Genomic DNA, 18180 nt, shown 5'->3' on the forward strand with positions numbered 1-18180 from the left:
TTCCATCACTGAAATCAAAGGTGTCTTGATTAATTTAGTTTTTATATAAAATGTCTCAAACATCTTTGTCCCGATACAGTGTCTTTTATTTGTGAGCCTATAACTAGGTTTCCGTCCGTGGCACGGAAACAGATTTTCATGTGAATATTATCAACAACAAAAAATATATATACACATATTTCCATGTTTTCATCAATTTGACTTAATTTTTCCCCCTTTTCTCTTAAAAAATCAATACAAAAAGTACATGGGGGAACACAAGTTTATACAGTATATAGAATATACAAAGGACAATTGGCTAGGGGGTACAATATCACATTACACAAGAACCCTAAGGGACAAATACACACAGCTATAATGGCTTTTTTGTTGGTAGAATACAATACAATACAATACATTTCTTTTTGCAAGGTAAGAAAGTGTGGTGTTTTGTTTGTACATTTTCTGAAATGAATTACACAAATGTTCAATTTATTTATTTGACCCTATGATCACTCGGCTACAGAGAAGATGCTTGCTGGACTGTTCATTAACACGGTACTTCATTTAGTTTATCTGTCGGCCCCAGGCTCAAACTCAGGCCCTGTGTGTAGCTAACTGACCCTCTCTGCCCATTTATCGCCATTTACCCGTTGTTGTCTTAGCTGTTTTACCCGTTGTTGTCTCACCTGTTGTCTTAGCTCAACACCTGTGATTGCTTTATGCCTCTCTATGTCAATATGCCGTGTATACTGTTGTTTAGGGCAGCTCTCATTGTTTTATTTTACTGCGGAGCCCCGAGTCCTGCTCAACATGCCTCAGATAGCCACCTTGTCCCACCCCCCACACATGCGGAGACCGCACCTAGTTTAACTGGCGCCTCCAGAGATGCAACCTCTCTCATCGTCATTCAATGCCTAGGCTTACCCCCACTGTACTCGCACACTACCATACCCTTGTCTGTACACTATGACCTGAATCTATCCTACCATGCCCAGAAATCTGCTCCCTTTATTCTCTGTTCCCAAAGCACTAGATGACCAGTTCTTTTAGCCTTTAGCCGTACCCTCTGTTCCTCTGGTGATGTTGAGGTTAACCCAGGCCCTGTGTGTCCCCAGGCGCTCTCATTTGTTGACTTCTACAACCATAAAATCCTTGGGTTCATGCATGTTAACATCAGAAGCCTCCTCCCTAAGTTTGCTTTATTCACTGCTTTAGGACACTCCCCCAACCCTGATGTCCTAGCTGTGTCTGAATCCTGGCTTAGGAAGGCCACCAAAATTTTTGAAATTTCCATCCCCAATTACAACATTTTCAATCAAGACAGAACTGCTAAAGAGGGCAGAATTGCAATCTACTGTAGAGATAGCCTGCAGACTTCTGTCATACTATCCAGGTCTATGCCAAAACAGTTCAAGCTTCTACTTTTAAAGATCCATCTCTCCAGAAATAAGTCCCTCACTGTTGCCGTTTGTTATAGACCCCCCTCTGCTCCCAGCTGTGCCCTGGACACCATATGTGAATTGATTTCCCCCCATCTATCATCAGAGTTTGTACTGCTAGGTGACCTAAATTGGGATTTGCTTAACACCCCGGCCGTCCTACAATCTAAGCTAGATGCTATCAATCTCACAAATATTATCAAAGAACCTACCAGGTACAACCCCAAATCCGTAAACATGGGCATCCTCATGGATATCATCCTGACCAACTTGCCCTCTAAATACACCTCTGCTGTTTTCAACCAGGATCTCAGCGATCACTGCCTCATTGCCTGTGTCCTTTATGAGTCTGCGGTCATAAAGGACCACCCCTCATTACTGTCAAATGCTCCCTAAAACACTTCTGCGAGCAGGCCTTTCTAATTGACCTGGCCCGGGAATCCTGGAAGGATATTGAGCTCATCCCGTCAGTAGAGGATGCCTGGTTGTTCTTTTAAAAGTGCTTTCCTCACCATCTCAAATAGGTATGCCCCTTTCAAAAAATGTAGAACTAAGAACAGATATAGCCCTTGGTTCACTCTAGACCTGACTGCCCTTGACCAGCACAAAAACACCTTGTGGCATACTGCACTAGCATCAAATAGTCCCCGCGATATGCAACTTTTCAGGGAAGTCAGGATTCAAAACACACAGTCAGTTAGGAAAGCAAAGGCTAGCTTTTTCAAACAGAAATTTGATTCATGCAGCACTAATTCCAAAAGGTTTTGGGACACTGTAAAGTCCATGGAGAATAAGAGTACCTCCTCCCAGCTGCCCACTGCACTGAGACTAGGAAACACTGTCACCACTGATGAATCCACGATAATCGAGAATTTCAAAAAGCATTTCTCCAAGGCTGGCTATGCTTTCTACCTGGCTACCCCAACCCCGGCCAACAGCTCTGCACCCCCCACAGCAACTGGCCCAAGCCCCCCTGCTTCTCCTTCACCTAAATCCAGACAGCTGATGTTCTGAAAGAGCTGCAAAATCTGGATTCCTACAAATCAGTTAGACTAGACAATCTGGACCCTCTCTTCCTAAAATTATCCGCCGCCATTGTTGCTACCCCTATTACTAGTCTGTTCAACCTCTCTTTCATATCGTTTGAGATTCCTAAAGATTGGAAAGCGGACTCTAGACCCAAACTGTTACAGACCTATATCCATCGTGCCCTGCCTTTCTAAAGTATTCGAAAGCCAAGTGAACAAACAGATCACTGACCATTTCAAATCCCACTGTGCCTTCTCCGCTATTCAATCTGGTTTCCGAGCCGGTCATGGGTGCACCTCAGCCACGCTCAAGGTCCTAAACGATATCATAACCGCCATCGATAAAAGACAGTACTGTGCAGCCATCTTCATCGACCTGGCCAAGGCTTTCGACTCTGTCAATCACTGTATTCTTATCGGCAGACTCATCAGCCTTGGTTTCTCTAATGACTGCCTCGCCTGGTTCACCAACTACTTCTCAGATAGAGTTCAGTGTGTCAAATCGGAGGGCCTGTTGTCCGGACCTCTGGCAGTCTCTATGGTGGTGCCACAGGGTTCAATTCTCGGGCTGACTCTTTCCTCTATATATGTCAATGATGTCGCTCATGCTGCGGGTGATTATTTGATCCACCTCTACGCAGACGACACCATTCTCTATACATCTGGCCCTTCAATGGACACTGTGTTAACAAACCTCCAAACGAGCTTCAACGTCATACAACACTCCTTCCGTGGCCTCCAACTGCTCTTAAATGCTAGGAAAATGAAATGCATGCTCTTCAACCGATCGCTGCCCGCAACCACCCGCCCGACTAGCGTCACTACTCTGGACGGTTCTGACTTAGAATATGTGGACAACTATAAATAGCTAGGTGTCTGGCTAGACTGTAAACTCTCCTTCCAGACTCACATTAAGCATCACCAAACCAAAGTTAAATCTAGAATCGGCTTCCTATTTCGCAACAAAGCATCCTTCACACATGCTGCCAAACTTACCCACGTAAAACTGACTATCGCACCGATACTTGACTTTGGCGATGTCATTTACAAATTAGCCTCCAACACTCTACTCAGCAAATTGGATGTAGTCTATCACAGTGCCATCCGTTTTGTAACCAAAGCCCCATATACTACCCACCACTGCGACCTGTATGCTCTCGTTGGCTGGTCCTCGCTACATATTCGTTGCTAACCCACTGGCTCCAGGTCATCTATAAGTCTATGCTAGGTATAGCTCTGACTTAGCTCACTGGTCACCATAGCAACACCCACCATAGCACGAGCTCCAGCAGGTATATTTCACTGGTCATCCCCAAAGCCAACACCTGCTTTGGCCGCCTTTCCTTCCTGTTCTCTGCTGCCAATGACTGGAACAAATTGCAAAAATCCCTGAAGTTGGAGACATATCTTCCTCACTAACTTTAGGCGTCAGCTGTCAGAGCAGTTTACTGATCGCTGCAGCTGTACACAGACCATCTGTAAATAGCCCATCCAACCAACTACCTACCTCATCACCATATTTGTTTTTCTGCTCTTTTGCACACTCTTATTTCTACTTGCACATCCTCATCTCTACATATATCACTCCAGTGTAAATTGCTAAATTGTAATTACTTTGCCACTATTGGCCTATTTATTTTCTTACCTCCTTACTTAATTTGCACACACTGTACACAGATTTTTCTATTGTTTTATTGACTGTACGTTTGTTTATCCCATGTGTAACTCTGTGTTGTTGTTTTTGTCGCACTGCTTTGCTTTATCTCGGCCAGGTCGCAGTTGTAAATGAGAACTTGTTCTCAACTGGCCTACCTGGTTAAATAAAGGTGAAATTAAATTAAATAAAAAATATCGTAGGTAAATTGTATTTTTAATTTTTTAAATCCCAGCCTCCGTCCCCGCAGGAAGCCTTTAGCCAGGTCGTCATTCTAAATAAGAATTTGTTCTTAACTGACTTGCCTAGTTAAATAAAATGTTACATAAATAACAAATAATATTAAATAAATGAATACAATGCCAAAAAAACACTGCTTCGTTATAAAAGGTACAATTTGAATATATGTTCCTAAACTTCTTCATATCGTGGTTGGCAGGATAATATTTCTGAACAATTTTAAAAGAAACTTACATAATTTTGTTAATAAGTAGGTATTTGTGGCAACATCCAAACTTTTTTCCAACAGAAATTATCAATAAAACTGTTCCAATAAGGCATGACATAGATACAACATCCTGCTGAAACAAGGTTTGAATAATGTAGGTTGAAGGTTTTTGGCAAAGTGGGTGGGGTTATATCCTGCCTGTTTGGCCCTGTCCCGAGGTATCAGCGGATGGGGCCACAGTGTCTCCTGACCCCTCCTGTCTCAGCCTCCAGTATTTATGCTGCAGTAGTTTATGTGTCGGGGGGCTAGGGTCAGTCTATTATATTTGGATTATTTCTCCTGTCTTATCTGGTGTCCTGTGTGAATTTAAGTATGCTCTCTCTAATTCTCTCCTTCTTTCTCTCTCTCTCAGAAGACCTGAGCCCTAGGACCATGCCTCAGGACTACCTGGCATGATGACTCCTTGCTGTCCCCAGTCCACCTGGCCGTGCTGCTGCTCCAGTTTCAACTGTTCTGTCTGCGGCTATGGAATCCTGACCTGTTCACCGGACGTGCTACCTGTCCCAGACCTGCTGTTTTCAACTCTCTAGAGACAGCAGGAGCGGTAGAGATACTCTTAATGATCGGCTATGAAAAGCCAACTGACATTTACTCCTGAGGTGCTGACTTGCTGCACCCTCGACAACTACTGTGATTATTATTTTTTGACCATGCTGGTCATTTATGAACATTTGAACATTTTGGCCATGTTCTGTTATAACCTCCACCCGGCACAGCCAGAAGAGGACTAGTCACCCCTCATAGCCTGGTTCCTCTCTAGGTTTCGGCATTTCTAGGTAGTTTTCCTAGCCACCGTGCTTCTACACCTGCATTGCTTGCTGTTTGGGGTTTTAGGCTGGGTTTCTGTACAGCACTTTGAGATATCAGCTGATGTAAGAAGGGCTATATATATATACATTTGATTTGAATAGCTCTATTGTTGTTGAATTGACCAAAATAAGAAAAATAATAATAATATTGATGAGGCAACAGGGTTAATCATAGGTATCTTCTGAGGATCAGGTCTTGACACATTCCTGAATAATAAAGCAACACCTGGGAGAATGGCATCTAAAACAATTAGAAAATCTTTAAGTGTTACAGGGATTTTGTAAAGTGATAAGAATTCCTTATAATTAAGTAAAATACCCTCTACATTTACATGTTGGCTCATCAAAAGGATATTATTATCAAATTGACTTGTTGCAGATACAAGGCTTTGCGTGATGACGTAGTGTACATAAACATACCTTTTGTGGTAAAAATTCCAAGTACCGAATAAAAAGTACAAGTTAAATGTGTTTTCATCGCATTTTCAACTCTACTGATGATTTTCTGACAAAAAAAAATTGCGTTATAGAGCGAGTGACTCTGGTATTGGCACGTGCGGTTTCGCCAGCGCACATATAGCCTAGATCAGGGGTTTCCAATTCAAACCTTTTCCTGGAGAGCTACACTGTTGTAGGTTTTTGCTCCAATCCCAGTTGTAACTAACCTGATTCAGTTTATCAACCAGCTAATTATTAGAATAAAGTGTGCTAGATTGGGGTTATGTTAAAACCTAGAGGGCCGCAACTCTCCAGGAACAGGGTTAGAGTCCTGGCCTACATTATGCGACTATTATAATGGACCAAAAAGTGAGATTATTTGTATTTCTCAAACGGCAGCCAAACACCGATTATTATGTCACCAGAAGACCATCGATATTCACCTTGCACGTTCACCACCCTGTGAAATGAATCATAATGTACTTAATTTATAGCCTAATAAACTACATGCTTTCCCGACGAGTCGTAGTGGGACTGCAAAACATGTCACGTGATTCCAAATTTACTTCGATGAAATGGTTATTATATCAATATTTGTGCATAAAAGCGTTTCCACCGACATTTCTCGCATAATACATTTTAACGACACAAAAAGGTTCCACCTTGTCTAGCGTATTTAGTTTAGTTTACATTTGGGTAGTTTACCGAAACTTCCTGTTTCCATCACAGCTCTCCTTTTTTATTATTTTTATTAACAACAAATCAATACATAAAGTACATGAGGGAACACAAGCATACATAGATTACAAACAATGGACAATCGAGATAGGGGGTACAATATCACATTACAATTACACAAGCTCTCGTGAATTCGTTTTTATACCGTATGGCGTCAGAAAAGAAATCGCGATGGGAACCTGGTTTGCAATTTCACGGGGGCGAGCACACATGAGTCTCACGAACGCGCAAGGGATTACAGGAAAGTTTGAGCTGTGAGGATACACGTCTGTTTTTGTTCGTTGTTGGTAGTTTGCTTTATCGACTGTATTTTTGTACCTGTTGTTATTTTTGTAAGGACTAAAGTCGTGTGCCTGAAGGTTACCAGCAAGCAAATATTTCTCTCAGCAGATCCAGCTAGCTAAACTACTTCCTCAGGTAAAATTTGCGTAGACAACTGTGTGATGAACAATGGCAGCATTAAACGTGTGATGTAGCCAGTAAACAGGCTATGCCAGGCGACACCCTGATTTAATACATCAATGCTTGATATGTGGAAATGATGAGAATATTCTAGCCTTTACAGCTTTTTATTACCCGGATAGTTCGGTAACTAAGTCAATTGACCCTAGAGACGATTTAGCATAGATACAAGGGAAACTGGTTAGTCCATTACTGGGCGTTACAGGAAAGCCCCATACATATGGGAGCATTTAGCTACCAAAACGCAATTGGAAGTGCAAATGGTAATTATAAATGTTATATCATGTTTGCAATTCCTTTTCCTTAAATGGGTATGTATTTGTTTTAAAAAAAAATGGAATTGCAAAAAAAGAACTGCAAATTTGAAAAATAAATAGCAGTGTTTGAATCATTTCCATGATACTATCCAGTACAACACTGGCACATCCAAAAACATAATTTTAATTATAAATAATTTCTCATGTTTGCCATTTAATTTTCTTGTTGTGATAGCATGAATTGTGACAAATACATTATTTTTTTCAATTGACAATGCTTTTCCATACTCTGGTTTAAGATTGTCATAATTTAAATGATCAATCGTAATGCTTAATTTCGCTATTTCGTTTCCTCATTTGCATGATCGTTTTTTCGACTTGTGTTGATTGTCAGTCAAACACTGGGTGGAGTTGTGCTTGCTGGCGATGGTCATGTTCGGTAGTAGCTGTATCGATTGTGGTGTGTTTTTAGGCTATCCCGGCAACAACAATCAGTGTGAAACCCCACAGAAGAGCAGGGTGTTTAGCTACCGGTAGGTTAGATGCATGTCACGTGATTGTCATAAAATTGAGCACACAGCCGTGCAATCTCCATAGACAAACATTAAGTAGTACAGTGGCCTCACAGAACGGTACCGCTGAAGCGCATACCGCATAAAAATAATCTGTCCTCAGTTGTAACACTTACTACTGAGTTTCAAACTGCCTATGGCTTCAACGTCAGCACAATCAATACCTGTTCATTGGCAGCATCCTTAAATGCGTTTCCAAGGCCAAGCAGCCGCACATAAGCCTAAAATCACCATGCGCAATGCCAAGCTGGAGTGGTGTAAAGCTCGCCGCCATTGGACTCTGGAGCAGTGTAAACGTGTTCCCTGGAGTGATGAATCACGCTTCATCTGGCAGTCAGACAGACAAATCTGTGTTTGGCGTATGACAGGAGAACGCTACCTGCCCGACTGCAGAGTGGCAACTGTAAAGTTTGGTGGAGGAGGAATAATGGTCTGGGGCTGTTTTTCATGGTTCAGGCTAGGACCATCAGTTCCAGTGAAGGGGAATCTTAATGCTACAGAATACAATGACATTCTAGACAATTCTGTGCTTCCATCTTTGTGGCAACAGTTTAGGGAAGGCTCTTGCCTGTTTCAGCATGACAATGCCCCTGTGCACAAAGTGAGGTCCATATAGAAATGGTTTGTTGAGATCGTGTGGAAGAACTTGACTGGCCTGCACAGAGCCCTGACCTCAACCCCATCAAACACCTTTGGGATGTATTGGAACTCCAACTGTGAGCCAGGCCTAATCACCCAACATCAGTGCCCGACCTCGCTAATGTTCTTGTGGCTGAATGGAAGTCCCTACAGCAATGTTCCAACATCTAGTGCAAAGCCTTTCCAGAAGAGTGGAGACTGTTATAGCAGCAAAGGGGGACCAACTCCATATTAATGTTCATTAGAGGTCGACCAATTAATCGGCATGGCCGATTTTTAATTAGGGCCGATTTCAAGTTTTCATAACAATCGGTAGTCTGCATTTTTGGACGCCGATTACATTGCAATCCACGAGGAGACTGCGTGGCAGGCTTACCACCTGTTATGCGACTGCAGCAAGGAGCCAAGGTAAGTTGCTAGCTAGCAATAAACTTTTATAAAAAACAATGAATCTTAACATAATCACTAGTTAACTACACATGGTTGATATTACTAGTTTAACTATCTTGTCCTGTGTTGCATATAATCAATGCGGTGCCTGTTAATTTATCATCAAATCACAGCCTACTTCGCCAAACGGGTGGTGATTTGACAAGCGCATTCGTGAAAAAGCACTGTCGTTGCACCAATGTACCTAACCATAAACATCAATGCCTTTCTTAAAATCAATACACAAGTATTTTTTTTAAACCTGCGTATTTAGTTAAAAGAAATGCATGTTAGTAGGCAATATTAACTAGGGAAATTGTGCCACTTCTCTTGTGTTCTGTGCAAGCAAGAGTCAGGGTATATGCAGCAGTTTGGGCTGCCTGGCTCGTTGCGAACTGTGTGTGAAGACCATTTCTTCCTAACAAAGACCGTAATTAGTTTGCCAGAATTGTACATAATTATGACATAACATTGAAGGTTGTGCAATGTAACAGCAATATTTAGATTAAATACATAACGGTTCCGTATTTCACTGAAAGAGCAAACGTTTTGTTTTCGAAATGATAGTTTCTGTATTTGACCATATTAATGACCTAAGGCTCGTATTGCTGTGTGTTAATTCTAATATAATAAAGTATATGATTTGATAGAGCAGTCTTACTGCACGGCGGTAGGCATCAGCAGGCTCGTAAGCATTCATTCAAACAGCACTTTCCTGCGTTTGCCAACAGCTCTTCGCAATGCTTGAAGCCCAGCGCTGTTTATGACTTCAAGCCTATCAACTCCTGAGATTAAGCTGGTAACACTATAGTGCCTATAAGAACATCCAATAGTCAAAGGTAAATTAAATACAAATGGTATAGAGAGAAATAGTCCTATAATTCCTATAATAACCACAAACTATAACTTCTTAACTGGGAATATTGATGACTCATGTTAAAAGGAACCACCAGCTTTCATATGTTCTCATGTTCTGAGCAAGGAACTTAAATGTTAGCTTTTTTACATGGCACATATTGCACGTTTACTTTCTTCTCCAACACTGTTTTTGCATTATTTAAACCAAATTGAACATGTTGAATTATTTATTTGAGACTAAATGGATAATATAAAACATAAAGATAAAATAAGTGTTTCAGTATTGTTGTAATTGTCATTTTACAAATGTGTGTGTGTGTGATATATATATATATATATATATATAATAATCTCGTCCGATTTAATCGGTATTGCCGTTGAAAAATCATAATCGGTCGACCTCTAATGCTCATCATTTTTGAATAACATGTTTGACTTTTTTTCCTGTAGTGTAGCTAGCTGGCTATTATGCACTACTGGCTAACGTTACTGGCTTGTGTTAGATAGCTAGCCCACTGGCTAGTCTAGCGAGCTAGCTACCTTCACAACAAGACATCGTGGAACACTTTTAGGTAAGTGGCTTTTTTTGTCTTGTCATTTCAGAGGAAGGTGCATTGAGGGCTACAGCGATATTATAATGAGGGGATTTGATTAAGCTGGCCGGGTTGGTGGAAATTGCACCGGATGAAAAGTCATTGTTTTGAAAAACCGTCTGCCTCTCGGGTGTGAGCCGGGATCGCCGTTCAAAGCTCACTGCGAAGTCTGCTCAAACAAAAGTGTAGTATGTCAAGAACGTTGAAAATCAAATGTTTTTTTGTCACATGCGTCAAATACAAGTGTAGATCTTACTGTGAAATGCTTACTTACAAGCCCTGTTCACATGCAAAGTGTTTTCTCTTGGCTAAAAGTAATATGTTATTTATCTGCCTTCACAAGTAAACTTAGTTTGAAAATTTTAACATGTACTTTGATGGAAAACGTATGTCTCTGAACGATGAACCATGCTGTCTTGTTGACAATATGACCTGGTGGTGCAGATTACTTTTCGATTTGAGCAGGGCGCTCCTCCCTCACCACTTTTGCCCATTCACGTCACGGGCCATAGCCCGGCGCATCCCGGTCCAGCTTAATTAAACTCCCTCAATTTAAGAGCAATACAGATTATATTAATATTGTAGTCCTATGATCCTCCCCCACTGTGTTTGTCATTTTGTTTATTGCAAGTAAAGCTTTTGTTTGAATGCCAGTAAATAATGTCAACGTTGCAGTATTTCATTATTATAGCCCACATGGGACAGTACCAGAGATTATAAGTGGGCAGATCTGATATGGACTGGAATCAATGATTCTTAAGAGTTCATGTTGTCTGATTTTAAAATAAATCCCTTTCTATATTAGCTCATTTGCCCCAGACATGACAGTGTGCCTTTCAACTAATATATTTTGTGTTCAAACCCTAAGGAAACTGATGTCATTGCTGTGTACGGGACACCCCAGCAGGTCCTCCAGCAGACGCTGCCCCTCCTGTCTTCCAGATGCTGCTGCCCACCATCAGACGGGTTAGAAAGCAAGGGCTGGAGGGGCACCAAAATGTCTGAAAGATGCCCCACACCACCTGTGCTATAATACCTAATTGAACTGTAAATTGAGTGAATGATTGGTTATGACATGCACTAAACCGGAGCATACAGTTGTTGTACTATAAAAAAACAGTAGGATATGTTAATTGTGACTAGTGTACTTATCATGAGTTGTACATTGATCTGTGTTTTAGATTTTCATCTATTCTAATCTTTTAGCATAATTTGCACTCCTTTTTTCACAGGCAGTTCTGGCTGATGACCTGTCTCCATGGCTGATAGAAACTAAGAAGGAATATCGTCCCCAATGATACCTATAATTCTAACTTTACTGATGAGGAAGAGGGCAGACTTATGTTGTCACTGAACTGCTTGAAGTGTTCAGTTAAAATTACAGTGCCACTTTGTTACCACTAGTGACATGTTCTTGCTCTTCAATGAGGTTCTGCCAATCATATGTTGGAAACCTACAGTAGTAACTTTTTTGTTGAACACCAGTGATTCTAAGAATAACTGTTACTTGTAGGTCTCCATCACAGGTCACCAAGGGTACAGTACGGTGTATATCCTTAATAAAACAATTTGTGATGGTTAATTTTGCATGCCTCATTTTCCAGTCGACATGGAACAAATCAATATGCAATATAGTTTCACCTACAGTATGACTTGCATAACCAACTCAGTGCCCTTGTGGTTAGTGTCCTCGCTGAGATTTAAAGGTTGGACAGCTCTATCCCTGGCCTAGTCATACTAAAGACTGTAAAAATGGGACCTGATGCATCTCTGCTTGGCACTATAGATAGATAGATAGGGGATAAGGCCATTCGAAAGACTAGCATCTTGTCCAGGGGATGTACCACTAGACGTAGACTGTTCTCTATGCTACCGCACTGGCAGCGGTACCGGAGTGCCAAGTCTAGGTCCAAGATGCTTCTACCCCCAAGCCATAAAACTACTGAACATCTAATCAAATGGCTACCCAGACTACTTGCATTGCCCCCCCCCCCCCCCCCCCCCCCTTTACGCTGCTGTTACTCTGTTATTATCGATGCATAAGTTACTTTAATAACTCTACCCTCATGTATATATTATCTCAACTAACCGGTGCCCCCACTCATTGACTCTATTTTACTGCCGCTCTTTAATTTGTTACTTTATTTCTTATTTTGTATGTATTTTTCTTAACTGCATTGTTGGTTAAGGGCTTGTAAGTAAGCATTTCCATGTAAGGTTGTATTCGGCGCATGTGACAAATAAAATTTGATTTGATGGTGCCATGACATGACAACCGCAGTTTTTGTAAATACTGTCCCACCAAGGACTAACTCAGACTAACGTTAATGGCCAAAGGGGCCGTTCTCCCTCGCTCTCTGTCACTGTCAAATATATGTATTTTATTTGTTTAGACCAGAATCATTTTTAGTAGGTTATGTCTCTGTTCATCTCTTAAATGTGTTGACTTGCCTCACCATGGCCAGCTAGCTAGCATATCTAACCTAGCTAGTAGCTAACAGTGGAGGCTCCTGAGGGGAGGACGGCTCATAATGTCTGGAACTGCGCAAATGGAATGGCATCAAATCATGTTTCATTTATTTGATACCATTCCACTTTTGCTGCTCCAGCCATTACCACAAGCCTGTCCCCTGTGGTAACTACATATACTAGCCATCATATTGCTTGCAGCAAGAACCATGCCTGAGCTGTCTACTAATTTCTTGCTCACTCGCTGTCCTGGCCAGCATAGCAAAGATTATCTACACTCTGAGTGTACAAACTATTTGGAATACCTTCCTAATATTGAGTTGCACCCCCCTTTGCCCTCAGAACAGCCTCAAATCGTTAGGGCATGGACGACAAGGTGTCGAACGTGTACTACAGGGATGCTGGCCCATGTTGACTCCAATGCTTCCCACAGTTGTCAAGTTGGCTGGATATCTTTTGGGTGGTGGACCATTCTTGATACACAAGGGAAACTGTTGAGTGTGGAAAAACCTGGCAGCGTTGCAGTTCTTGACACACTCAAACTGGTGGGCCTGGCACCTACTACCATACCCCGTTCAAAGGCACTTAAATATTTGATCTTACCCATTCATCCTCTGAATGGCACACATACACAATCCATGTCTCAAGTCTTAAAAATCCTTCTTTAACCTGTCTCCTCCCCTTCATCTACACTGATGGAAGTGGATTTAAACAGGTGACATCAGTTTTGTACACTGTGTGTGTGTATATATATATATATATATATATACACACAAGTTATTCAGTATATAGTACAGCTTCGCCTCTTCCTCTCTGATCCAGAAATACTTGAAGAAATTAAGAGTATTTCTGTCTGAGCATAGCTAGCAAGCCCAGCCCAGGCAACCACTTCTGCCTCACATTACCATAGCACCGCCCACCGTGTTTGACAGGTCTAACATACATTGAAAACGCAAAGGAGCAATGAGGAAACTAAATAGCAAAGTTGAGCATTGATTGATCATTTTAATTTTGTCACAATTCATGCAGTCACAAGTAAATTATGAGAAATTATTGGTAATTTAAGCTTTTACATTTCATTTTTAAACGTGTCAGTGTTGTACTGGATAGTACTGTGGAAATGAAATAAACATTTTGCTATTTCTTTTTCAAATCAGCAGGCATTATGCATACTCAATCATGAAAACGATAATGCTTAACATTTTGTCATAAATGCATACCCATTTAGGAAGAGGAATTAGAAACGCATAGATTTATATTTTGCCCATTTTTAATTGTTTATATTGAATAAAGCCACTAATTAACTTCATACACACTAACTGCCACCATAGATTTTTCAACTAACCTGTTCTTGGCTGTACTTTCATCGTTCTCGATTCAGTGAAAAAATGTATCTTAGAAATGTCAGTATAAAGTTGCAGATGGTTCTACAAAAAATGTATATTAAATCCATGTTTTGTACCCTGTCATCTTAGCTGCCGCACATCTAGCATTTCCCAGCAGCTTTGCAGGAACTACTAGTTTTTATGCGGCACGGCCAGGTGTAGCATTAGATGGCAGTTCGTCACACAGTGCAACCAAAACAAAGATCTACACACATGCAAGAGGCATATCTCACTCAATACAAAACATGGATTTAATAGCTTTCTGAATTTTCTATGGTTTTTGTAGAACCACCTGCAACTGGAAACTGACATTTCTAAGATACTTTTTTTTCACTGACTAGAGTTTGAAGATTAGTTTAAACATCTGTGGTGGTTTGTGTAGGGCTTTCCTGCAAAGCCCAGTAATGCACACCAAACATCTTTGGCTGTACGCCAGATAATGTGATATATGTATCTACAGAATTTAGTACTGTGTTGGTTAGGAATACAGTGCCTTTTATGTCTGAGTTTGTGTGTTGTGTAAACAATGACTGTACTAAGTACTGTACTTTTCATTTGTTCCATAGCTTGTGAATCTGACATCAATCACCATGACTTCTATTCCCATGACAGGTAAGTGGGACGTCCTTTTTTTGTGTTAGAGAAATGCCATTTTATATGGCACTTATTTCACAAAGAAGACAAAATATGTTTATTTGAATTTTGAAGTCTGTGTATCAATGAAATACTGTAACCATATTTTCCTCTAGAGTTGATGACACACAACCCTTTTTCATGACGGCTCTGTCTTTCGTTCTGATTTAAGGCACTGCATTATGTCATTAAACATGGGCTGGACCTGAGTTTAGCCGTTTTGTAAGCAGATTACTGTGTAATAAAATACAGTTCAGATTTCCCTGCATTGAGAAAATGCAATTTCTCATGTTTATACTAGCACAGCCTACAGTATGAAACGGATTGTTTTATGTCTTCAGCAACAGAGAAGAGACCTACATCGCTTCCCAGTCATACGGACTCCTCTGTCATTGGAAGTAGGCCTGATTTTATTTTAACTTTTCTTTTCACTTCAGTGTGATAAAAACAAAAATGTGCAAAACCCTATGTTTTGAAAGTAGACTCCACAAAATGTTGCCACAAGTAGCACCGCAGATATTGAGATGCAAGACTTCACTCTTAGTATATGCGCATGTGCGGTTTACGTTCTGCATCTACGTCATATCCCTGAGTCTACCTTTAAAGCGTATGCATCTATCCTTAGCTGAACTTCTGTCCCTATTCTTAAAGCATTTCTCTCTCTTCTATTCTCTCTCTGTAGTCGTCATCGTACTTGTTCTACTGACGCTAGCTGGCCTGGGTTTCCTTCTGTACCGGTACTTGTGCCACAACAAGGGTGCCTACAGAACCACAGGAGAACCTGCCCCGGGGGAGGACTGTGATCTGGCCCACGGTGACATCGTAACTGATGAAAAGAAGGAGTACTTCATTTGAACTTGATGACGAGGAGGAATGTGAGAACTGTGGGTCGGTGTTTAACAAAATGTTCTCTGCCAAACTGACAATCTTTGATGGACATCTACCATATGTCTGCGGAATTGAAGACCTACATAGATTTTACCCAAGAGAATACACTATCACGTATAAGCACATAAGCTGGGCAAGCGATGATATTAATTAGTAAAAGTGTGTGCACACTGATGGTTTCACAATATAACAGTTGTGTGTAAAGTAAGAACTGTTTTAACACTGGTGGATGGAGGACTTCATGAGATTCTTGTGGGGGAATGTCTAAGATGGCGTCATAATTGTTATAAATCTGCTCCCCATGTGTCAACTCTGAAGGGTTTTCATTTTCTGATTGTATTGGTAAAGAAAAAGATATACCGCGGGGAGAACAAGTATTTGATAACCTGCAAAATCGCAGTGTTTCCTACTTACAAAGCATGTAGAGGTCTGTAATTTTTATCATAGGTACACTTCAAGTGTGAGAGACGGAATCTAAAACAAAAATCCAGAAAATCACATTGTATGATTTTTAAGTAATTAATTAGCATTTTATTGCATGACATAAGTATTTGATACATCAGAAAAGCAGAACTTAATATTTGGTACAGAAACCTTTGTTTGCAATTACAGAGACCTTCTCCAGATCCTTCAGGTTTCGGGGTTGTCGCTGGGCAATGCTGACTTCCAGCTCCCTCCAAAGATTTTATATTGGGTTCAGGTCTGGAGACTGGCTAGGCCACTCCAGAACCTTGAGATGCTTCTTACTGAGCCACTCCTTAGTTGCCCTGGCTGTGTGTTTCGGGTCGTTGTCATGCTGGAAGACCCAGCTACGACCCATCTTCAATGCTCTTACTGAGGGAAGGAGGTTGTTGGTCAAGATCTCGCGATACATGGCCCCATCCATCCTCCCCTCAATACGGTGCAGTCGTCCTGTCCCCTGCAGAAAAGCATCCCCAAAGAATGATGTTTCCACCTCCATGCTTCACGGTCGGGATGATGTTCTTGGGGTTGTACTCATCCTTCTTCCTCCAAACACGGTGAGTGGAGTTTAGACCAAAAAGCTCTCTTTCTGTCTCAGACCACATGACCTTCCCCCATTCCTCCTCTGGATCATCCAGATGATCATTGGCAAACTTCAGACGGGCCTGGACATGCGCTGGCTTGAGCAGGGGGACCTTGTGTGCGCTGCAGGATTTTAATCCATGACGGCATAGTGTTACTAATGGTTTTCTTTGAGACTGTGGTCCCAGCTCTCTTCAGGTCATTGACCAGGTCCTGCCATGTAGTTCTGGGCTGATCCCTTACCTTCCTCATGATCATTGATGCCCCACGAGATGAGATCTTGCATGGAGCCCCAGACCGAGGGTGATTGACCGTCATCTTGAACTTCTTCCATTTTCTAATAATTGCGCCAACAGTTGTTGCCTTCTCACCAAGCTGCTTGCCTATTGTCCTGTAGCCCATCCCAGCCTTGTGCAGGTCTACAATTTAACCCTGATGTCCTTACACAGCTCTCTGGTCTTGGCCATTGTGGAGAGGTTGGAGTCTGTTTGATCGAGTGTGTGGACAGGTGTATTTTATACAGGTAACGAGTTCAAACAGGTGCAGTTAATACAGGTAATGAGTGGAGAACAGGAGGGCTTCTTAAAGAAAAACTAACAGGTCTGTGAGAGCCAGAATTCTTACTGGTTGGTAGGTGATCAAATACTTATGTCATGCAATAAAATGCAAATTAATTGTATGATTTTTGAGTAATGTGATTTTTGTTTTAGATTCCGTCTCTCACAGTTGAAGTGTACCTATGATATAAATTACAGACCTCTACATGCTTTGTAAGTAGGAAACTGTCGAATATGCAGGTTATCAAATACTTGTTCTCCCCACTGTATATATTTTCCTGGGGGCTAAATGGGAAATTGTATTTCTTGATCAGTAGAAGGCACAGATTTTTTTTTAATTCTCATGCCATTATACATAATTTACCAGTTCAAAACTGGGCAGCTAAACAGGAAATGTTTTGTATCTGTTACTATTACCAAATACACCATCTTGTGTTTGTATGATCTTACTGAAGTATCTGCCAAAGGCAGTAAGTGGCATGAAAGACCTCAATTTGAGACTGCAGGTCTGACATGGCAATAAAGCTTGTTAGTTTTTAATCACTCAGTGTTCAATGTCCTTAATCCAGCTAGCTATAAGCCATAGGTGTTTATGCACGAAACATTTCTTCACCTCTTACGATTTATACAGGGCTGCTTGAGTCCTAATGCATGACACAAATCTGATTTTATAAATGATGGAAAAGCACTCGGAACAGGTAGCATTTCAAATTTCCAAAATATCCTTTATTCTAAATTTGTCACCTTAAATGTTGTTTAGTATAAAACGTTAACTGCACCAGAGTTCTTCCAGACGCA

The 18180-nt window shown here is 41.1% G+C and overlaps 1 protein-coding gene across 2 annotated transcripts; it reads left to right on the forward strand.

Moving 5' to 3' along the window:
* Positions 1–6802: 6802 nt before the first annotated feature.
* LOC139416707 (small cell adhesion glycoprotein-like) lies at positions 6803–17925 on the forward strand. Of its 2 annotated transcripts, XR_011635116.1 has the most exons (5): positions 6832–7013; positions 14827–14872; positions 15235–15291; positions 15576–16064; positions 17623–17925. XR_011635116.1 is itself a non-coding variant. In XM_071165689.1 (4 exons), the coding sequence occupies exons 2-4, from the start codon at positions 14851–14853 to the stop codon at positions 15746–15748; spliced, it is 252 nt and encodes an 83-aa protein (XP_071021790.1). In that variant the 5' UTR covers positions 6803–7013; positions 14827–14850; the 3' UTR covers positions 15749–17925. The 2 variants fall into 2 exon arrangements, 1 of the variants encoding a protein (XP_071021790.1); XM_071165689.1 differs by having other exon boundaries at positions 6803–7013; positions 15576–17925.
* The last annotated feature ends 255 nt before the right edge of the window (positions 17926–18180 follow it).

The sequence above is a fragment of the Oncorhynchus clarkii genome, chromosome 9 (assembly GCF_045791955.1).
Source record: "Oncorhynchus clarkii lewisi isolate Uvic-CL-2024 chromosome 9, UVic_Ocla_1.0, whole genome shotgun sequence".
Classification (NCBI taxonomy): Eukaryota; Metazoa; Chordata; class Actinopteri; order Salmoniformes; family Salmonidae; genus Oncorhynchus; species Oncorhynchus clarkii.

Coding starts and splice junctions, on each gene's coding strand:
- LOC139416707 (XM_071165689.1), top strand. CDS start 14,851: ATGACTTCTATTCCCATGACAG. Junction 14,873..15,234: donor GACTTCTATTCCCATGACAG/GTAAGTGGGACG, acceptor TTATGTCTTCAG/CAACAGAGAAGAGACCTACA. Junction 15,292..15,575: donor GGACTCCTCTGTCATTGGAA/GTAGGCCTGATT, acceptor CTCTCTCTGTAG/TCGTCATCGTACTTGTTCTA.